Genomic DNA, 23224 nt, shown 5'->3' with positions numbered 1-23224 from the left:
TGCAGGTTCAAAGCCAGCCTCAGCAATTTGGTGAGGCCTTAAGCAATTTAGCAAGACTCTGAAATATAAAAAAGGGCTAAGGATGTGGCTTAGTGGTTAAGCACCCCTGGAGTCAATCCCTGGTCCAAAAAAAAAAAAAATCATAGAATTAGATGATTAATGTAACTTTCTATTATGGTCTTTTGAGATTAGGAGAGAAAAAAATCCAAAAACAGTTTGAAGGAAACCTGCCTTTTAACATTTCCAGAAAAGTGTGACAGAGTTGATTTTTTTTTTTTTTAAACCATTACCATATGTCAGGTTTACCTCTATTCTGGATTTGCTTCTTTAATGCTTTGATAATTTTCCAAGCAGTTATTTTTTTAACGCAGTTTTTCTAGTTGTCCAGGAGGTTCAGTCAGAATTACCTAATCTACCATTGCCAAAAGCAGACATCTACCTTTAGGATAAACCATTTTTTATTGAACTTTTTCTCCCTTAAAAAGGAATTGTGATAATTATATGAATTAATTTATATAAAGTGCTTAGGACAGTGTGAGGCATAGTATATTAGCTATTTGAGTATTCCTCCTAAGAAAATTCTAAGTAGAGAATGTGATTATACATTATATTTGACAAATCATATTTAAGATTGGAAAATAAAAAAGCATACTTTTTACAGTATAAAAAGAAATATTGGGGCTGGGATTGTGGTTCAGTGGTAGAGTGCTTGCATAGCACGTGCGAGGCCCTGGTTTTGATCCTCAGCACCACATAAAAATAAATAAATAAAATAAAGATATTGTATCCAGTTACAACTAAAAAATAAATATTAAAAAGATAAATATTGACTAATTCTGTGTGGCTATGGGATATGAGCAGTCTTTGGAGCAGTGATTATCAATTTCAGTGGTTGGCAGGGATAGGAAGGTGGACCGGGGGAATATGCCAGTCCCCATAAAACATAATTATTGTTTTTTTAAATCGATGATCTTTGTGGGGTTTTTAAATTTTTTTGTAGTTGTAGTTGGACACAATACCTTTATTTATTTTTTATGTGGTGTTAAGGATCGAACCCAGCACCTCGCGTATGCTAGGCAAGTGCTCCACGGCAGAGCCACAACCCCAGCCCCCAGTTATTTTATTTATCACAAAACAGAATGTGTTAATGGTTGAAAGGCACTGTATTAAATCTTAGTATAAGATTGGGCATGTCTGGGAAGAAAAGAATTTGGCTTTCTCTAGAATATCCCTTCCCCTTAGTTTTAACAATCCAAAATATCTCCAAACCTGGTCAAATATCCCCTCATAGGTAAAAATCACCCCTAAATGAGAACTATCGCTCTAGCCTTTTTAATGGTCTCATTTAGGTTATCAAATCACTTAGTACCCATGTACTGCTCCTCACCCTCACCTGGCTACATATACAAAATGACACAGACACACTCTATAGAACTTTTTAACTCTTTTGTGTTATCTTGGTTGACTTAGCAATATTCTTTTGAATGCATGGCATTCAATATTCTCTTTAAAGGCATGGCATTTAAAGGGGTTTCAATGGTTTTGTACAGTTAGTCATGGGCTTCTCATAGAACTCGAAGATGAAGATATGGGGGATTGGGGTAGTGAAAAGGAGCATTTCAATTTGAAGATTACACTTGAAACTCTAATTTGATCATTTAGTGTCCAAACTGTTCCTTGTTTTCTAAAGACCTGTTCAAAGTCTCGTTGTTCCTGTCCTCAAAAGAAAAGACACATTGATCTAAGGAGGCCTCATCGACAGGAACTGTGTGGTCGCTGCAAAGACAAGAAATTCTCCTGTGGCAATATTTACAGCTTTAAATGCATCATATGACAGGCACTGTGGCTTGTGAACTCTTATAACTTACTGTGCTGTTTTCCTGTTTTGCAACTTGGCTCTGACTTGGCATTGAAAAATGGACTAGAATTTGTACTTTTTTGTAGGTTATATAACAATTGTACAATGTGAATAGAATAAAATAAATGCATATGAATTAGACTATGAAGTCAATTAATTGGTGATCCCAGAGTAAAAATACCAGTATGGCATCTGTAAAAAGTAGAGACTGTCATTTATGTGAAGGGAACAATGAAGAGGAAAAAAGTCATTCATTTGACAAATAAGCTTGGTGTTCTAAGCACTGGGAATACAGAGATGATCAAGGGGCAGTGTCCTTGCTTCCAGTTATACATTATTATAGTGAATGCTGAATCCGCACCTAGAATAAGCCAGACATTGTTGCAAAATATTAAATAGGAACTATTATACCTTTTTCATAGGTGTGCAGAGAGGTCTTGGGGTAGAGCCAGGATTTGAACACAAGTGGAATAGGACTTGCTCCAGGCTGTTGGTTACTACATTTGTATTTTCTCCCAAATTCAGAGAGAGAAAATGGGGATGATGATAGTGTTTGTCTCTTTTTGGTTGTGTGAGAACAAAAGGAGATTCTACATGCCATGAAGGAAACACGGTAACCCTTTTACTGTGTCTGGGAAGAGGCGACAGGAGTGTTAGCATCAGTAGGATGAAGGGAGCTGGGAGAAGATGGTTTTGATCCAAGAGAAAAGCAAAAATAAAGGTCCTGAGAGGATGGGGCACATATTTAGCATATTTCAGGAATGGGAGCTCCCTCAGGCTAATGCGGAACATAGGGCTGAAGAAGATAGGATCCAAAGACCACGGGCAAGCATAAGAAAGCCATGAAGGGGTTTCAGTAGGGCAGTAACATCAGACTCTTTTTTTTTTTTTTTTTTGGTACTGAGTATTGAACACAGAGGCACTCAAACGCTGATCCATATCCCCACCCCTATTTTGTATTGTATTTAGAGAGAGGGTCCCACTGAGTTGCTTAGTGCCTCACTAAGTTGCTGAGGTTGGCTTTGAACTCACGACACTCCTGCCTCAGCCTCCCGAGCCGCAGGGATTACAGACATGTGCCACTGCACCCAGCTTCAGATTCTTACTTTAAAAAACTCAAGATGGGCATGGTGGAACATGCCTGTAATACCAATGGCTCGGGAGGCTGAGGCAGGAGGATTGTGAGTTCAAAGCCAGCCTCAGCAACTTAGTGAGGCCCTATGCAACTCAGTGAGACCCTGTCTCTAAATACAATACAAAACAGGGGTGGGAATGTGGCTCAGTGGTCAAGTGCTCCTGAGTTCAATCCCTGGACCGCTCCCTCACCACCTCCAAGAAGAAGAAGAAGAAGAAAAAAAGCTCAGTTACTGCTATGAGGGAAGACTAGGTAGGAAGGAAAAACGGAAACGGGTTAGGAAGTTAATGAATACATAAGCAGAATACTTTGGACAAGAGTGAAGACCATAGAGATGGATAAAAGTCCGTAAATTCAAGATGATCAGAAATGTATAGGAGTAGTGATGAATGATGGAAGAAATAAATGACTCTTACATTTCTGCTTTGAGATATGGGATAGATGACATTGAGAGGTATACTAGTTAGGTAGCATGTTCTGGAGCCAGATTACCTAATTTCAATTGCTGGGTGCACTATTTAGGAGATGTATGTGGGCAAGTTGCTTGCTATATCTTAATTTACCTATCTATAAAATGGGTATGATGATAATGCCTGTCTCTTGTTGGTTGTGTGACGACAAAAGGAGATGATAGTTTGTTTTGTGTTGCCAAAACAAAATATCTGAAACTGGGTACTTTTTAAAGATTTATTTGGCTCAAATGTTTGAAAGCTGAAAATCCAAGATTGAGCAGCTCCATGTTTGCCTCTGGTCAGGCATAATTTGCGTCATAAGATTGTCTAATAGTGTTAACCTCATTTTGAGATTTGGGGCAATTTGAGACTTGCTGGTGCTACTGGCAGGTTTGGTGGCAGTTGCATTCTAGTACTGTAACACTTCAGCCTTCTAGTGCAGGTGTGGAAAGTAGAGATCTAGGCTTCAACCAGGCTTCAGGTCTGGCCAGCTGAGCGAGACAAAGGGGTAAAGCATTTCTTGCAGATGTCAGCAAGGGAGTGATTCCAATGGTCCATAAAATTGAAAGTTCTTCAGAAGAGGAGTGAAGACAGGTGAGGTTCACAGGATATTATTCATGATGCAGAAGAATTGTTTGGGTTGGGGAATAGAATTGAGGGGAACTGGAAAAAATTCCTGAGTGGGATGCTAGGAAGTAAGATTCTGGAGCTGGTACACTCACTGCTCTGAACAGGTTTTGGTATAGCTATGAAGCTGGGTGGCTAAGGTACTTATATTCTTATAAGAATGTTAATAGACTGGGAGGAAAATGATTTTTGTATAGGTTGTCTGCGAGTATGCTTACATCCCTGAAATGATGTTAGAAGTTGAGATGGAAAAGGTTAATCATGAATAAAGAAGCAGAGTGGGCAGTAAGACTTTAGGTCAGCAGTTTTCAACCATGCCTGCAAATTAAAATCACCCATGGAACACTACCGATGGCAGAATGATACTTTTGGGGTTGGACTTAAGTGTTCTTGGGTGTGGCCTGGACCTTGAAGTTTTTTTTTTTTTTTTTAAAGAGAGTGAGAGAGAGGTATATATAGAGAGAATTTTAATATTTATTTTTTAGTACTTGGCGGACACAACATCTTTGTTTGTATGTGGTGCTGAGGATCAAACCCAGGCTGCACACATGCCAGGTGAGCGCGCTACCGCTTGAGCCACATCCCTAGCCCTGGACCTTGAAGTTTTTAATAAGCTTCTCTGACTCATAGCTGAGGATCACAGCCATTGTGGACAATGGTGATGGAGCTGAGGTGGGAGGATGGTTAGTACAGCTGGGGGGCGTGAATCTCAAAGTCTCTGGACTTTTTGAAATAGAAATAAGGAGAGAGGAGCTGGAAATTTTGGAGGAAGCAAGGAGGAATTACCTCCTCCTGGCCCTGGAACTCCTGAAAATCCATGGCAGGTGGCTTAAGCTCTTAAAATTTGAAGTTATCATACAACAAGAATTTGGTATTAAAGGCATCTGGGCAAGAAGAGTTAGTGACAGAGAAGGACTGACCTGTACATTGACTGCAGAGAGTTCTAGATGTGTACTTCCTATGATCTTGAATACAAAATAGAGACAGTGACAGTTTGCGGGAGGATGACTGTAGAAGTACCCTACATGGAAAAATGACTGTAGCTGTGCTGGAGAAAAAAGAACATGTTGCTATTCTACATTTCAGGATCTTATGAAGTTAGTGGTTATTAAAATGCCAATTTGGGGGACCCTGCTATGGATTTACCAAAATGATCTATAGAGGGCTCCACCTTAGAGAATCTGCACTTTTTTCTTTTTCTTTTTTTAATTCCTCCTGCTAGCAAAGGAGAAAAACGGGGGACTCCTGTCCTAAAGGCTGTGATTCTGCCAGTCAGCAGGAACAGGGGGCTTTTATAGAGGTGATTAGGGAGGAGAGATCAGGGAAAAGAAGATCTGGGATGAGAAGATTAGGGAAAAGACGGTCAGAGAAAATCAGGGAAAAAGGGAAAAGAAGATTAGGGAGGAGGTCAAGGAGAAGGAGGTTGGGTAAAAGAAAAAAAAAAACATGTAAGTTTCAAAGCCACAGGGATATAGTCAAAGCATCAAGTGAAGCCTGTTAGGATTCCCCACTGTTAATTTCTAGCTTCCATTTCTGTGGAAAGTGGGTGACAACCTCTCCAAGCTACTCCTGCTGAAAGGGGATGAAGTTGGGGGAAGTAACCTGAAGTCCTTGTTCTCTATCAGGTGGAGATGTGGAAAGTTAAGGGCATTCAGCATTAGATCAGTCCAGAGGTCCACAGTGGCAGATGGCAGATGACTGGACAAGGCATACATAGGGCAGCGGTCATGCTAATGGCCAAAGTTGTCTCGACTTTCCTAAGTTCAGTTTCCTTTTTCTCAAAGTGGATCATGATGGAGCAACCTGTATTGTTCAGGGAGAGAAGATGGGAGTTCCCCTAAAGCAAAAGGAGCTTCGGCAGCTGCTGGGACTCCCTCAGTCCCTCCCTTTACACCCAAGAACAGCACCTCTGATTCGACCTGAGGCAGACTCACCCGTCTCCTAACTCTACTGTAGTTGGCTGTCAACAAATTGGCCAGCACCATGAATTCTCAGCATGGAAGCAGGGTTCTTTGGAGAGCCAGGTCTGCCCAAGAAAGCTAGAAGGGGGCTGCTGTTGGGTCCCATCTGGGTTGTCAAGTTTGTTGCCAAAAGCTCCGTCCTGGTCCCAGATGCCAATCCAATAAGGAGGACATGGTTTTGAGAAAAAGGAAAAAGATGGTTCATTCCTTTGTTAGCAAAGGAGAAACACAGGGGACTCCTGACCCAAAGGCTGTGATTCTTAGAAGCTGCACTTTTGACAAGCATCCTGTGGAGACTTTTAAGTTTGAGGACCAGCACCTGGGGAACTTTAAACAGCATTGGGTATTGAGTACAGCCTGTGCCTATTAAGTCAGTCTCTGGAGTGGGGCCTGAGTGTTCCCAAGTTCTCTATGGGGTGATCTCATATACAACTAAGGATTCAAACCCATTGCCTACACAGTCTTTTTTTTTTTTTTATAACTGGGATTGAAAATGGGGGTGCTTGACCATTTGAGCTACACCCCCAGCCCTTATTAATAATTTATTTAGAGACAGGGATTTGTTGAGTTGTTTAGGGCCTAGCTAAGTTGCTGAGGCTGACTTTGAACTTGGGATCCTCCTGCCTCAGCATCCCGAGTCTCTGGGATTACAGGCATGTGCCACCACACCTAGTGTACACTGATTCTTTTTTTTTTTTTTTAAGTTTTTTTTTTCCTTTTTTTAATATTTATTTTTTAGTTGTACTTGGACACAATACTTTTATTTATTTTTATGTGGTGCTGAGGATCAAACCCAGAGCCTTGCACATGCTAGGCGATTACTGCTGAGCCACAAGCCCAGCTCTGTGTATACTGATTCTTATAAGAGATATTCCTGTTCCAACTGACCAAGACAAATAAGCATCCTATTTTTCTCCCAAGGATTGTAAATATCATCTGTGTCCTTGGCCCAGGCTTCTTCCCACAATAGACTCACAAATCAACCCATTTACTTACCACCTTAAAGTTAACATGTCTTGATTTTTACATTCCAATGTGCACTTCCTCATCTCTGTAAGTGGCAAATTCATTCTTTTCAGTTATTGGGTGAATCTCTGAAGTCTTGAATTCCCTGTGTTATCAGTGAGTCCCGTCAGCTTTACCTCTGAAACGTTTCCTTAATATGTCCTCTCCTAATCAGCCCCATGGCAACTTCCCTGCCCAGGCCAGCACCCCCGTTGGCTACACTGTTGCAGTTGCCTTCTAACTTTCATTTCTGCCCTACCTCAGTCTATTCTTCACATAACAGCTCAAGTGAGCCTTCTTAAAAAGAATTAATTTTACTGTCGCCAAATATATACATGAAATTTATCATTTTAAAGTACACAATTCAGCTGCAGTAAGTATATCCATAAGGTAAGTAACTACCGTGTTACTCAGCTTTTTGTTGCCATGATCAAAATACAAGAAAAATTGAGGAGTCCAGGCACAGTGGTGCATGCTTATAATCCCAGTGGCTTGGGAGGCTGAGGCAGGAGGATCACAAGTTCAAAGCCAGCCTCAGGAGAAGTGAGATGGTAAGCAAATCAATGAGATCCTATTTCTAAATAAGATACAAAATAGGGCTGGGAATGTAGCTCAGTGGTTGAGTGACTCTGAGTTCAATCCCCATACCCTCCTCAATACACACACACACACACACACACAAATCTCCTCTAAGTTTTTTTTTTTATTATTTGGGGCTTATGGTTTCAGAGTCTTTGTTCATGGTTGCCTGACTCTATTCCTTTGGATCTGAGATAAGGCAGAACATCCCAGTGGAAGAGTGTGGTGGAGGAAAGCTGATCAGCACAGGGAGGCTATTAACTAGAGGTAGGAGGTGGGGTATGGGGGGGAGGGAGGGAGGGAGGGAGGGAGGGGCAGGAACAACCAAACCAGGAGCCAGGGACAAAATCTCCAAGGGCATTTCTCCATGACCTCTGTTCTCCAGCTATGTCCTACCTGCCTACCTTTACCACCCATCAATCTCTTATTTTACCTCTGAACATTCCTGCATTGCCTAACATGAGCTTTTCAGGGAACATTTCATATCTAAACCATAATGATTACTGACTCAGACGTTTTTCATCATCCCAAACAGAAGGATTCTATTAAAACATAGGTCAAAACATGTCACTGCTGTGACCCCTGACATCCATGGATTTCCACATCACCCAGAAAGGGACTGTGTCCTTCTCATGGCCCACAGAATCCTCTCTGAACTCTCTTCTTCACTCCAGCTGCTGGCTTCTGACTTCAACCACGTGATCCTGCTCCTGCTATGATCTTTGGATTTGTGATTCCCTGTTGGGATGCTTTTTCCCCTAGTTGTTCATTTTGTGTCCTTCATTCAGATCTCTACTCAGGTATCGCCTTCTTAGAAAGGGTTTCTCTAGCAGCCTTCCTAAAATAGCACCACACCTTGGTTACTATGTGTCCCTGTTCTACAGTTTTTCATGGCACTTATCACACCTCACAGACGGCCAAGCATATCTTCCCTCAATAAAGAGTATGAACTTCCTTGGAAGAGGGCCATATCTGTTTGGATAACTGCAGTCTCTTCTACCGGTGCTACCCCAGAGTGAGCATGCCATAAATATCTGTATCTGATATATACTCAAATATTAATTGATCCAAAGTAAATGCATTAAATACTTTAAAAACCAGCTTTATTGAGACACATTAACAAACCATGAAATTCACTGGGGGACACTAATTTTATGTTTGGGCAGTGACCTGGAAGCAGGTGTAAGTTATTGATATAAATAGCAGTACCCTCTTTCTAGAATCCACTGAAAAGGTCAATGTTTGTTAGAACTTGGAACCAGATGCCTTAAAATCTGTATGTGCACATATGTATGATGCTAACAGTTAAAAGTATCTTTATTTTACAGCTGATTCAACACATTTTCTCAACATTCTCACCTGTGGGTGGAAGTAAAACATACAGATGCCTCTAAAATTTTTGTTGCTTTTTTGAAATCACCATATTTAGAGAGTATAATTTTAATCAAGTTATGTCTATTAGAGAAGGCTTATCTTGATTGCTTTATCATGCCAATGGGTAAAAAGTATCATCATTTGGCTCTAATGAGCAATGAGGAGGCATTTTATCACTAAAGCATCAGTTAGGTATCTACCCTCTCCTTTGGCACCTCAACCTCTGTAGCCTTGAGGAAGGTAGTGAAAATTAGTGCTTCACTAAGTGAAGTGGGGCATGTTAGCCCAGGAGACCTGATTGGAAGATCTAAAACTACTGCTGGGCTCAACTGGGGTGGGGTTCCTTTCCTACACAATTCTTCCCACCTCCATTCAAGGGAGAGACGATGAAGAAATAGAGGAAAAGCAGAGAAACCAAATTCACATTAACATATTTCTTTTCAAAAATAAAAAAAGACAAACTTGATTTTTTTCTTTTGACTGCAGTCTAATATGTCAGAATTCAATGTACTGTTGACATCCTTTTGAACAGAGTAAACCATTGTGGTGGTTCTTTGCTGGATAAGAAGAGGGCATGGTGGCAAACTGTCATGACCAGTCAGTCCTTTGTACTGTGGCTTCCAACAAAACTGACAGGTGGCTATTGTTACCCACGGAAACCTGTATTTTATGAGGTATTTTTCAGAGTGATCATGATTCAGTTGGTTGTTCTACAAATCACAACAAATTTATCTTTCAGTTGAAAAAAATAACTTATCAAAAGAATGTTTACAGCCATCCAGAAAGTTCTTAAAATATATTAATAATTTTATCAATGGTAACAACAACAAAAACTTGTGTCAGACTCCCTCCTGCAGGATACTTCTACAAAATTACTATTAATGATTCAGTAGTTGTATGTCAGTAAAGCAAGTTGTTAGTTTGTGAGGAGAAAGACAGTATTCATCAGATTGCTCTCTGTCTATCCCTGTTTTTCTAGTGGGGTGTCAGTGATAGTACAAAAAGTCTAGTATTTACTACTCATTATAAAATCTGTTCTATAATTTTAAGGATGTCAGCCTTAAAGGACAGGTTATGGACAATTAGATGCCTTTGTTCTTTTCTGATTTTTCTCTTTGATTGATTACAGAGAGAACTGGTTGGAAGACTCTTTTAGTGCCCATTTCCAGAGACATTCTATTTACCTCTGGCTTCAAGGGCCTTTGCTACACAATCCCAATGGATGCCATTTACATACTAAATGTAAATAGTGTCCCTTGGAGTTGTCACTTTAGCAGCCCACCTGCAAAACTATTAATGTATATCAAAGGCAAATATTTTCATTAACCAGAAATAAAATCCAAGGTCAACATGTATTTTTGTCTTTTCTTTTTAGCCTAAAGAAATGTCTGAACAGAATATCAATCAAGATTACATCACAAAATCTTTAAATGTATTTACAGAGTGAATAAGTTACATAGATAAACTTTGAATATGTTTTGATGTGCAACAGTCACATGCACACATCTAACACTTGACAGCATTAAGTTTAAGGAGAAAACTTAAGAATGGCCCATTACATGTATATTATAAATAAAATATGACATTCTTAAGAAACAAAATGACAACTCATAGTTTACTTTTATGATTCTACTTCCAGCTATCCAAATGGATATTAAAATATGCATGCGTGACAAGTGAAAGACTTGGAATTCATAATGTGATAATTTTTCTCTACAAAATGACAAAGTTAATTAAAATTAACACTCATCCTTCTGTAGTATAAATATGCTCATAAAAGCGACCTTCTAGTAAAAAGCAGCCAAGATCCTTAAAAAGAGTATCTGGATCATTTCTGGTGCAAAAAGATCCAGGGCCTTCAGAAACAGTAGCCTAGCAACAACAACAAAAAAGGTACTTCATAGCAGCTTCTTTTAGATACAGTAATTGTATTCAAATAACAGTGTACATTAAATTGTAGTCCATTTACAATTCCCTTTTCAGATACACAGGCTGTCGGCTTTTGACCATCTTACAATTTTTCAGTGGCCAGCTTCATTCTGCCTGTCCCTTTCTCAGCCCACCAAAAAAAAAAAAAAGGGGGGGGGTGAGGAGGGGGTCAAAGGAAAAAGAAAGGAAACGAATGTACAAGTTTCAGAATATAAATCTCTTTAAATGAGGAAAACATTGCACTTTTGCCAATCTAAAACTGCTTCTAGAAAGGTATTGTTCAGTGTCGTCGGCTTTGGTATGCAATGGAAGTCACTTCTTCAGTAGTGAGTTGCGTTTGCTCAGTAAAAGGAAAACACATTTGTGCCACACAGCATGACAGGTGGAGTCTGTCTCAAGATGTCCTATGCTCCCTTGGTTCTTATGGTATTGCTACATATTGGCAGTTCTGCCATCCTCTTTAGAAAAAGTCCTACATGTAACAAGAGGGAGAACAGTCTGTCCAAGCCTTGTGAAGGCTGAGAAGACACTGAATGACGTCGCCCCAGCATGGCAGCACCGCCAGCTTGGAAACCATGGGGGACGGGAGGCTGCTGTCAGAGACTAGTGCCAGAAACACTGGAGTCTGGGAGAAAAGTAGTGAGGACTCGGTAGCTCTGGGCCCTGCGAATCATGTCCCGGATCTCCATGTTCAGCTCCATCAGTTTGGTGCAAATTTCGGTCAGGCTCTGGTTTGATCCCACCAGTGCATATGTACCCGTCTGTCCCAGAGTCTGGTGACGGAAATAGATATTCAGTAGTGTCTGGACCTCATCATCAGAACTGCTTCCAAAGATGTCGTTGGGCCACAGACTTCTGCAGTCAAGAAAGAACAGCACAGATTAGAGACATTATTGGTTGGTTACAAAGTTGGGAAGTTATGAGTCTTCATTAGTATAAGAATGTTACTTAGAAGCTTTGTTGAGATGTTCTCATACCATACAAGTCACCCGGCTACACTGTTTACAACTCCATCAATTGTGCAAATATCACTATAATGAGTTTTAGGATAATGTTTTTGATATTTAAAAAATATCAAAAGTTTAAAAATACCAGAGTGGAGTCTGATACTCTTATAACCTTTCTCTCATTTGTTATGGCATTCTCATTCCAATGAATGTGAAGATGATTTAAAAATGTTAGGATGTAAAAACTCAAAAGTACATTCAGACTAAAATTATAGTTCTATATTACATAAGAATATACTTTGAAATGTATTTTAGGAACTACAAATGACCAGAATCAACATCAGTGTTTTCAGTGTGTAAGGTCTGAAAACCAGCATTGCAAGTAAGAAATAAGACAAAGAATTTCTATGTATTTTATCTATGTTGTTTGTTCCGCCCCCCCAACCATAACAAAGTCCCCATTAGGTGTTCATTTCCTTCAACCATCTCTAAAAGAAACGGTAGAATGACCTGCATTCCCTGATTTGCCGTAGAGCTTTGCCAAGTTCGTTGTTCTTGAGGCACTCCAGCATGGACTGGATGGCTGCTTCAGTGGACGTGAAGGTTGGCTCAGACCAGGCTCCCTCTGTGTAAAGAGGGTCCGCAGCAATGGCTGCGGTGGCCTCCTTCAGATTTCTTTTCAGGTCACTCAGTTCCCTGGACATATTTAGTAGCTGTTAAAAACAAAAACAAACAAGCATGTATTTGGGTGTAGGCTGGGTTTTTCATTCCAAATGAAAGAAGATTGTGTGTCTGGTTTAGCACAAGCTTGATATTTTGGCAAAGTAAAAGTGACAGATGACACTGTACTACATGGTACACGTAAAGGATTGGGGCGGTTATAACCATTATAACTTTACATAACAACTGAGATTATTGCCTTAAGAGAGACTTCATTTCAAATGTTTTGTATTTAACTAGAAGGGGCATAAATGAGGAAGTAGAATCCACAACAGAACAAGAATAGGGAAGATCTGGGTTCAAATGCCAACTCTGAAGGATGGTAGTCCTCCTTTATCTGCGGGGAATATACTGAAAAACACCCCAAAGATGACTTAACCCTACATATTATATTTTCTTACAAATACATATCTATGATAAAGTTTGATTTGTCAATTACCTATAGTAAGAAATTAAAAATAATAAAATGGAACAATGATAACAACATATCAAAAGTTAGTTAAAACATAGGAATTATTTATTTCTGAAATTTCCTTCTAATATTTTCAGGTCACAGTTGACCACGGGCAACAAACTGTGGAAAGTAAAACAAAGGGAAGGGAATGACTGTATAATGCTGGGGTTTGATATGATTTGTCCCCCTGAACTAATGCAGGAGTTTAGTCCCCAAAGTCTTATGTTAATAGTTTAAGAGGGTAGAAGAATCTGACTATGATGTCTAGAGGTGGGGCTTTAAGGGAAGGGATTAGATTAAGTGGTTAGGGTGGGGCCTTCCTAATTGAGAAGATTGAGATGAGATGGAGAGATGCAGACACAAGCATATACTTGGGCTCTCATTAAGATCTGATGAGGGGCTGGGGATATGGCTCAGGTGGTAGCGCACTTGCCTGGCAGTCGTGAGGCACTGGTTCGATCCTCAGCACCACATAAAAATAATAATAAAAAAAAAAATGAAGATGATGTGACCTAAATCTAAAAAATAAATACTAAAAAAAAAAAAAAATCTGATGAGGCCAGTCCCTTGCCATGCTGTTGGGCTTCCAGCCTCCAACTATGAGCTACATAGACCTTTTCTCTTTATAAAGAAAATTGATACTGGGAGTAGGACATTATTACTATACCTGTAGATGTAGAGGAGCCTTTGGAATTGGTTAACAGGAAGAGTTGGAAGAGTTTGGAGGAGCAGGTCAGAGCAAGCCTGGAATGCTGTGAGGGCTCAGAAGACCCGAATTCAAATTCAGATGTGGAGAATAATAAAGTCCATGCTGATGAAGGTTCAGATGGAAATGAGGATTCTCTTGGGAACTGGAGTAAAGACCACTGCTGATAAATGGTGGCAAACAATTTGGTTTCCTCATGTCCTAGTCCTGAGACTTTGTGGAAGGCTGAACTTAAAAGTGATGGACTAAGTTATCTGGCAGAGGAGATTTCAAAGCAGCAAAGCCTTGAAAATGCTGTATGGCTGTTTTTGGCTTATAGTCAAGTGAGAGAGCAAAGGTATGCTTTGAAGAAAGAACTTACAATTAAAAGAAGAGCAGACAGGAAAGGTTTTGGAAAATTTTTGGCCTGGCCAGGAAGGGAGCAGAAAAGAATGTAAGAGTGTCACCAAGAGCAGCTGTTTGCCAAGGAGATTAGATCAGATAAAAGAAGCCAAGTGTTTTGCCTCAGGACCTTAGGAAAGATGCCTTGAGGGCATCTCAGAAATCCTTCAGGGCAGAATTGTTTCAGCAAAGAGCTTCAAGGCTGGCTGGGAAGTTGGGCTTGCTGGCAAAGCACTCTGGGGCTGCAGCCATGGTTCAAAGGGATGCAGATGCAGCCCAGGCAGGTAGCAGACCTGGGCATCATTTGTATGATGCTATTTTTACAGGTGGGCAGAATTTCAGGAGTGAATAAGGACTAGGAGTAGAATGCTATGGTTTGAATATGGTTTGTTCCCCAAACTCATACAGGAGTTTAATCCCCAAAGCCTATGTTATCAGTATTAATAAGGTTAGAAATTTAATCTGACTAGGGTACTAGAGATAGAGCCTTTGGGAAGAGATTAGATTATGTTATTAGGATAGTCTCCAAGATTGATTCCTTCTGGAGAGGAAGAGAGACACATGCATATAGAGATATATATCTGATGTTGCCAGAACCTGTGCCATGCTGTGTGGACTTCTAGCATCCAAAATTGTTCTAAATAACCCTTTTCTCTTTGTCAAATAGCCTGCTTCAGGCATTTTGTTATAACAAAAGCTATCTAATACATATAGTATGGGGAGACAATCAAGTAAATAGACTGTTATGTGCCTCAGTTTCTTTATCTGTGACACTGAAGACATTATCCATACCTCACAGGGTCATTTTATAGATTAAATGAAATAATATATAAAATACTTAGTGTAGTTTGGCAGATATGACTTCAATAAATGTAATTGTGAACGTGGACCTTGTTCTGATGCCTAGGAAAAGACTGAAGACATAATTCTGACTGAAGACATAATTTTGAGGAGGAGGAATAATCTTAAAAGTAATCTTTTTTTTTTTTTAGAGAGAGAATTTTTTAATATTTATTTTTTAGTTTTTGATGGACACAACATCTTTATTTTATTTTTTATGTTGTGCTGAGGATCGAACCCAGCGCCCCGCTCATGCCAGGCAAGCGCACTACCACTTGAGCCATATCCCCAGCCCTTAAAAAGTAATCTTGGTATTAATGTTACAGAAGTAAAGGATATTTTCCTCTCAAAATTACTAAAACCAAGATGGGTACAGTGGTATGCACCTGTCTTCCCAGTTACTTAGGAGGCAGAGGCAGGAGGATTATTTGAGGCCAGCCTGGACAAAATAGCAAGATGCCATCTCAAAACACGTAAAATAAAACACAAAGTGGAACCAAAATAGCCAGTGTTAAAAAGTAAATCATAAGAGAACTTATGTCATTTCTAAGTGCCCTCAAAATATATTGTGGAAGACAGACTGTTTTATAATTTGACCTCAAGCTGTGAGGGTTTTTTCCTTTGTAATGCAAGTTGATGATAATGTTTCCTTTGGAAAGTTATCCAACACCTTCAACTTTCCTTTTAATTCCCAGTTGCTCATTGTACAAGTATAAGACAAAGACCTGATGGACTGTTCACACAGATGACTATTAAACACAAATGCCTACAATCAACAAGTACATGAAAAAATGCTCACCATCTCTAGCAGTCAGAGAAATGCAAATCAAAACCACCCTAAGATACCATCTCACTCCAGTAAGATTGGCAGCCATTATGAAGTCAAACAACAAGTGCTAGCGAGGATGTGGGGAAAAGGGTACTCTTGTACATTGCTGGTGGGACTGCAAATTGGTGCGGCCAATTTGGAAAGCAGTATGGAGATTCCTGGGAAAGCTGGGAATGGAACCACCATTTGACCCAGCTATTGCCCTTCTTGGACTATTCCCTGAAGACCTTAAAAGAGCATACTACAGGGATACTGCTACATCGATGTTCATAGCAGCACAATTCACAATAGCTAGACTGTGGAACCAACCCAGATGCCCTTCAATAGATGAATGGATTAAAAAATGTGGCATTTATACACAATGGAGTATTACACAGCACTAAAAAATGACAAAATCATGGAATTTGCAGGGAAATGGATGGCATTAGAGCAGATTATGCTAAGTGAAGCTAGCCAATCCCTAAAAAACAAATGCCAAATGTCTTCTTTGATATAATGAGAGCAACTAAGAACACAGCAGGGAGGAAGAGCAGGAAGAAAAGATTAACATTAAACAGATACATGAGGTGGGATGGAAAGGGAGAGAAAGGGAAATTGCATGGTAATGGAGGGAGACCCTCATTGTTATACAAAATTACATATAAGAGGTTGTGAGGGGAATAGGAAAAAAAAACAAGGAGAGAAATGAATTACAGTAGATGGGGTAGAGAGAGAAGATGGGAGGGGAGGGGAGGGGGGATAGTAGAGGATAGGAAAGGTAGTAGAATACAACAATTACTAATATGGCATTATGTAAAAATGTGGATGTGTAACCGATGTGATTCTGCAATCTGTATTTGGGGTAAAAATGGGAGTTCATAACCCACTTGAATCTAATGTATGAAATATGATATGTCAAGAGCTTTGTAATGTTTTGAACAACCAATAAAAAAAAAAAACACAAATGCCTAGAAATAGGTATAAAATTTCCAGAGTCAATCTTTTAAAATAAGATACTAGAATATCTTGATTTTTATTATAATTTTAAGTATGAAAGTTCTTTTCTCTTCCTAATTTAATTTATTTATTTATTTTTGGTGGTGCTGGGGATTGAACCCAGGGCCTTGTGCATGCAAGGCAAGCACTCTACCAACTGAGCCATATCCCCAACCCCCTCCCTAATTTTAAACAATGTAAGTTTTAAGTTGATATATTGTATTTAAAATTTACCTATATTTAAAATAGCTGAGCAGAAATTCATTTAAAATGCATTAGATTTAAAATAATTACAAATACATACCTATATATACAGATGGTATGTAAAACATCATTTGCTACTCTAAAGTGAAACTCCAATTGCTATTGTTATGTTTGTTTTTGGAGATCAAAAACTCAGGGTCTTGTGCATGCTAGGCAAGCTCTCTACTACTGAGATATATATACACCCTAGCCCGCCCCTCAGTGGCTTTTTAAAAAATAACTTTCATTATGTATATATAAGGATTACATAATATGAGACACACATAGATAGTAAGATGATTACTATAGTAAAGCAGATTAAAATATCTATCATCTCTGTTACTTTTATTTTTTTTCATACTAGATATTTGGGATACCAGAGTAAGTGTTCTCCCACATAAATACATTTTTTCCATTTTTTTTTTTTTTTACTGGCTCTTCTTTTTTTAAATTCACTTTAGTTATATACAACACAAGGATACACCCTGACATTATCACAAGAGCATGTGTGACAAAAACTCTTAATTAATAAAAATCCCTTGAATACTTCAATTTTAAGTTCAGGGTTCATGTTGTACATTAGGACTCTAGACCTGTCCATGACAACCACTGTTTCCTTCTCTGTGTTTTTGAGCATTTTTAAAAAAATATTTATTTTTTAGTTGTAGTTGGACACAATACATTTATGTTATTTATTTATTTATATGTGGTGCTGAGGCTTGAACCCAGGCCTCTCACGTACTAGGAGGGTGCTCCACCACTGAGCCACAACCCCAGCCCTGTTTTTGAGCCCTTTAAAAATACATACAATCCACATGTAAGGTAATGCAATGTGCTTTTTGTGTCTGGCTTATTTCACTTAGCATAATATCCTCCACATTCAACCATGCATAGGCAGGATCTTATTTTAAGGCTAAATAATATGTCATTGTATGTTTATCGTATTTTCTTTATCCATTCATCCATCAGTGCACATTTAGGTTGTTTCATTATTTTGGCTATGGGGAATAGTGCTTTAGTGAACCTGGGAGGGCTGATATCTTCATGAGATGGTGATTTCATCTTCTGAGGTATATACTTAGAACAGTGATTGTTGAAGTCATATGGTAGTTCTATTTTTAAATTTCTTTAGGGACTTCTGTGCTGTTCTCTATAATGGCTGTACCATCAACATACCAACCATTAATGTACAAGGATTCCCTTTTCTCCACACCTTTGTCAATGTTTTTTTTTTTTTTTTTAATTTGGGTAATAAGGTAACATCTCAGTGTTCCCCTCCACCCCATGTTATTGGGGATTTAACACAGGGGTGCTCTACCTGGGTTAAATTCCCCCATCCCCAGACCTTTTTATTTTTAGATTCTTGCCAAGTTGTCTAGGGTGACCTCAAATTTGCAATCCTCCTGCCTCAGCCTTCTGAGTTGCTAGGATTACAGGAATGTACCACCATATTTGGCATTCATAGTAGTTTTAATTTGCATTTCCCTGATTAGTGAAGTTCAGCATTTCTTCACATACCTGTTGTTTGTTTTTATGTGGTCTTTGGAGAAATGTCTTTTCAGATCCTTTTCCCAGTTTTCAATAGAGTTATTTATTTTTAGGCTACTGAGTTGTAACAATTCTTTTCATCTTTCATAACTAACTCCTTATCAAATATAAGGAGTTATATTTTTCCAAGTCCACAAGTGGTCTGCAAATATTTTTCCAAGTCCATAGGTTGCCATTTCATTTTGTTGTTTCTATTGCTGTGTAAAAGCTTTTTTTTTTGTTTGTTTGCTTGTTTGATGCAGTCCCATTATTTATTTTTGCTTTTGGTGTGATATTTAAAAATCATTGTCAAGACATTTTCTTTCTCCTTTATATATATGCTATAATTTTTTGCTTTCTGATGACCATACTGCTTGAATATTTTATGATAGGCTCCTTTAAGCTGGTAATGGTCCACATACTAATGTTCTAAGGGTTGGGGATGTAGGTCAGTGAGAGAGCACTTGACTAGCATGTATAAAGTCCTGGGTTCAGTCCCCAGCACCATAACTCCCCTGATTCCCAATACCCCAGATGCTCTAGACTTTTATCCTTTATATATATATACTTTTTTTTTTGTAGTTTTAGATGGACGGCATGGCTTTTATTTATTTTTATGTGGTGCTGAGGATTGAACCCAGTGCCTCACACGTGCTTTGCAAGCACTCTGCCACTGAGCTCCAGCTCCAGCCCTACCTTATATTTTTTATTGCCACAATTTACATCTTTTTAGACTATATAGTCCTTAATAATTTATTATAGCTATTTTTGGCCATTTTTGACTTTTAGTGTTCAAGCTAGGGTTTTGAAAGATTTATACACTAACATTAGTATAATGGAATATTATGAATTTATTTATAATAGTTTTTTTATTGGTTGCTCAAAACATTAAAATGATCTTGACATATCATATTTCATACATTTGACTCAAGTGGGGTATGAATTCTTATCTTTAACATGTGTACAGATTGCAGGATCATATTGGTTATACATCCACGTTTATACATACTGCCATACTAGTGTCTGTTGTATTCTGCTGCCTTTCCTATACCCTTCCTATCCCCCCTCCCCTCCCATCATCTCTCTCTACCCCATCTACTGTAATTCATTTCTCTCTTTTTTTTCCCCTTTCCCCTCACATCCTCTTATATGTAATTTTGTATAACAATGAGGGTCTCCTTCCATCTTCCGTGCAATTCCCCTTCTCTCTCCCATTCCCTCCTACCTCTCGTCCCTGCTTAATGGTAATCTTCTCATGCTCTTCCTCTCTGCTCTGTTTTTGTTTTTATGATAACAATTATCATTCTTTTACTTCTGGTTGAAGCATTCCCTTAAGTATTTCTTCTAAGGCTGATCTAGTAGTGATAAATTTCTTCAGTTTTTGTTTGTTTGGAAAAGATTTTATTTCTCCTTATTTCTGAAGTACTGTTTTACTGGAGTTTTTTTTTTTTTTTTAAATTTCAACACTTGGAATATATAATCATATTTTCTCCTAGTCTGTAAGGTAAGGTTTCTACTGAGAAACATGCTGATGATCTAATGGAGACTCCCTTGTAGGTCATGTCAACTTTTTCTATCCCCACCCCACTGCCTCTAACTGTTGATATTTTGATTATCATGTGGCTTGGTGTACCTTTTACATGTAGGACATTTCTACATTGAATCTATTGGGAACTTTTCAGGTTCATGGATCTGGATGTCCATATCTTTCCCAAGACTTGGGAAACTTTCCAAAATTATTTTATTAAATAAGTATTCTGTGCCTTTCTCCATTTCTTTTGCCTCTGGAACTCATGCGATGCAACTATTTGTTTGCCTCACGGTATCCCACAAGTCCTGTAGGCTTTCTTTACTTTTTTTTTTTTACCCCCTTTTGGCTGGGTTATTTCAAAAGATTTGTATTTAAGGAAGACATTCTTCTGCAGTTCTAGTCTGATTTGAAGGTTTCAATTATATGTTTTATTTCATTCATTGAGTTCTTCAGCTTCAATATTTTTGATTTTTTAAAAAATGTTATCTCTCTTTGAATATCTCACTCAGGTCCTGAATTATTTTCTTGATTTCAGTGAATTATGTCTATATTGCCTTGTAGGTCACAGAGTTTACTTTTAAGATCATTATTTTGAATACCTGAAAAGGAATTTAGAAGTTTCGATTTCTTGGGGATCAGTTACTAGAGAATTATTTTGTTCTTTGGTGAAGTTGTGTTTCCTTGCTTTTTCAGGTTTCCTATGTCTGTCGATACTTCTGCATGTGGAACAGTCATCTCTTCCAGTTTTATAGAACGACTTTCATAGGGAAAGATGGTCATCTGCAAATGGGTCCTAGTTATTGGTTGGGTAGTATGTGGTGGCTCTGGTTCTGGGTAGGCACAGTAGTTTAGTTTCCCTGTAGTTTTCTTCAGCTGTAATCAACGTCAGTGATGACTGTGGGAATCTCGGTGGCCTAGGCTACAGAAGTTTTTGGCAATGGTGGTGGCAAGTACATTGTTAGGGTTCTTGGTAACAAGGGCTTTTGGGATCTTCTTGTTCTGATTTTCTACATAGTGGAGTATTTCACTGAAGAGATCCCTCTTGGTATTGGGTCCAACACAGGCCATGACAGCCACATTGGTGCTTTTCTTCCAGAGTACAAGTGCTTGGAGTGGCTGTAGAGCTGGGGTCTTAGGCTCAGTGTCTTGAATTTCAGCGGTACCCATGGCATAGGTACAAGTTTACTTTCTTAAGTATGGGTGAATGCAACTCCTACAAAGCCATGGTCTATAACTCTGAGGTACTGCCCAGTGGTTCAGATCCCAGGGGCAGGGATATAACTGTGTCTCTGATCCTAGGAGATGGGGCATAGTACTGCCATGGCTTTAGGGAAGATGAGTATCCCAGAGTCTCAGGACCTTGGAAACAGGACACACCTACAACTCAGGTTCTGGAGCTAACGGGGAACAGAAGCAATTCGGGCACTAGGAGAGGGGTGCCACAGGTTGGTGATTCTGGACCTTGGGGTGCTAGGATATAGCAGTGGCCCAGGCCTTCTCAGGCTGGGTGCAGTGGCAACAAAGACCCTAGAATGGTGGGGCATAGCTGTGATTTGGGTTCCACCAGGCAGAGAACAGTACAATTCATTTCTCAGAGAGGTAGGGTGCCTCAGCTCAGGCTCTGCAGGGCTGGTTCAGACTCAAGGAGGTGGATGCTGTGCCTGTTCAGTGTGGAGGATGGTATGGCATAGCTCAGGTGAGGCTACGTTTCTTGGGTAGCTGGGTATCACATGGGCTGGAGCACCAGGCATGTAACTGTTCCCTTAGATCAAAGTTCCAATTCTCTGGGGTCAAGGCTTAGCTTGGGCTCAGGGGCTGAGTTGCAGCTGCTTGCCTGACCAAGGGTCCAATTCCCTGGGGCTGAGGCGCAAGATTGATACAGGTGCTGAGGGGACATGGCTGCCTTACAGGCTGGGGCACAACTTCTCCACTGGGCTGAAATGCGGGTTCTTGGAGGGGCAGGGCATTGTGTGGGCTTGGGTCCTAGGGTATGGCTACTTCCTGGTTCAAAACTCTTAATTTCCTAGAGCCAAGGCACCAGGCCGGTTCAGGTGCTCAGGGGTCACAGCTATTCTGGAAGCTCTGGCATGAGTTCTCTAGTGGCTTGGAGTGCCTGGTCCCTGAAGGTAAAGTTTGTTATGGGCTTGGGTACAGGGGTCATGACTAATCCACTGGGCCTGGGCTCTAGGTAAGCCAGGCAGAGTACAGTAACAATTAGGGTGGGAGAGATGGAATGCCTCCTAGGCAGCTTGTTTCCAGGTGGTAGGGAGCTGCAGCAGCTTGAATGGGGAACAGTGTACCTCCATAATTGAGCCTGGTGTTGTGATGGCAGAGCCTCAGCAATGGAGAAATTCAGTGACAACTAACCTGAAGAGCAGAACACACTCTAGCAATGGCTCAGACTTCAAGATGGCGCAGTGTAGCATGAACCAGGTTCATGGAGTAGAGTGGTTGTATGCATTCACAGGCACCTTCTCTGGAGCACTTCAGCTGTGTAAACTCTGGGCAATTCCCTAAACTGGGCTCAGAGCCTGCGAGGGTAGCAGAACTCTCCAGTAGCAAAGACTGTGAGTATGTGCTACAGTAATGAGACTGCTAGGAGCTTCCTGCTTAACTTCTCTTTCTGGTTCTGAGCTGATCCCAGGATCAGCTGATTTCCCAATTCTGGGAGAATGGGAGGCAGGGAACCCATCCTGAGTTTCTCCACAGAGTTGCTACCACTCCTTGAGTCACTGATTAAAATGTAGTTGTTCATTATTTTGGTCATTCTTGGGGTGGGGGATGGAGAATAAGCCTTAGGTACCTCTAGTTGGCCATCTTTCTCCAAGTGCTTTATTAATATAAAAAACGGTATATTTGCATGTGTTCTATTCCTTGAGCAAAGATGGACTCCTGTTAGTACTTGCTTAGAAGGAGTACGGAGAGTAAACTTTATCTTGACCACATGCAAATAATAGGTAACCAAGTGTTTTCTCTTTTATGTGAGGACTTAGTGTAGAGGAATGTAGATTCTGACTGATGCCTCCTTGAAGTTGGCATTTGAAAGTATACTTAAATTATAGGTTTTTTTCCCCTTTTTCCAAACTGAGTAATAAACATAGAAAAATGGTTGTCATCTTCTGCCTCTTTTGTGGTTCTTCCTCACCTTCGT

The 23224-nt window shown here is 39.7% G+C and overlaps 2 protein-coding genes and 1 non-coding gene across 18 annotated transcripts in view; 1 reads left to right on the top strand and 2 right to left on the bottom strand.

Annotated features, from left to right (window-relative positions):
• Zar1l (zygote arrest 1 like) overlaps positions 1 to 23224 on the top strand; it is a 67131-nt gene that overhangs the window by 6451 nt on the left and 37456 nt on the right. The window contains exon 4 of one of the 8 annotated variants that reach the window (XM_046454027.2): positions 1691 to 2796. The exons of the other annotated variants lie outside the window; for them this stretch is intronic. Coding sequence (XP_046309983.1) covers positions 1691 to 1834 — 144 coding nt within the window. The 3' untranslated portion in view covers positions 1835 to 2796. Of the gene's footprint in view, positions 1 to 1690; positions 2797 to 23224 lie in introns of those variants that run through there. 8 annotated transcript variants of the gene reach the window in all.
• Fry (FRY microtubule binding protein) overlaps positions 8704 to 23224 on the bottom strand; it is a 407101-nt gene continuing 392580 nt past the window's right edge. For all 9 annotated transcript variants that reach the window (XM_058582514.1, XM_046454025.2, XM_046454026.2 and 6 more), the window contains 2 exons: positions 12378 to 12580; positions 8704 to 11775 (listed from right to left, as the gene is read on the bottom strand). In XM_058582514.1, the coding sequence (XP_058438497.1) occupies positions 11517 to 11775; positions 12378 to 12580 (462 nt within the window). In that variant the 3' untranslated portion in view covers positions 8704 to 11516. The remainder of the gene's footprint in view (positions 11776 to 12377; positions 12581 to 23224) is intronic.
• Positions 16872 to 16944, bottom strand: Trnaa-ugc (transfer RNA alanine (anticodon UGC)). Its single transcript has one exon. It is a non-coding gene; the product is annotated as a tRNA-Ala (tRNA).

This window comes from Marmota monax, unplaced genomic scaffold, assembly GCF_021218885.2.
Source record: "Marmota monax isolate L192 unplaced genomic scaffold, Marmota_monax_Labrador192_F-V1.1 WCK01_AAM20220418_F8-fsc00011, whole genome shotgun sequence".
NCBI lineage: Eukaryota > Metazoa > Chordata > Mammalia > Rodentia > Sciuridae > Marmota > Marmota monax.
This window is presented reverse-complemented; position numbering and strand designations above follow the sequence as displayed.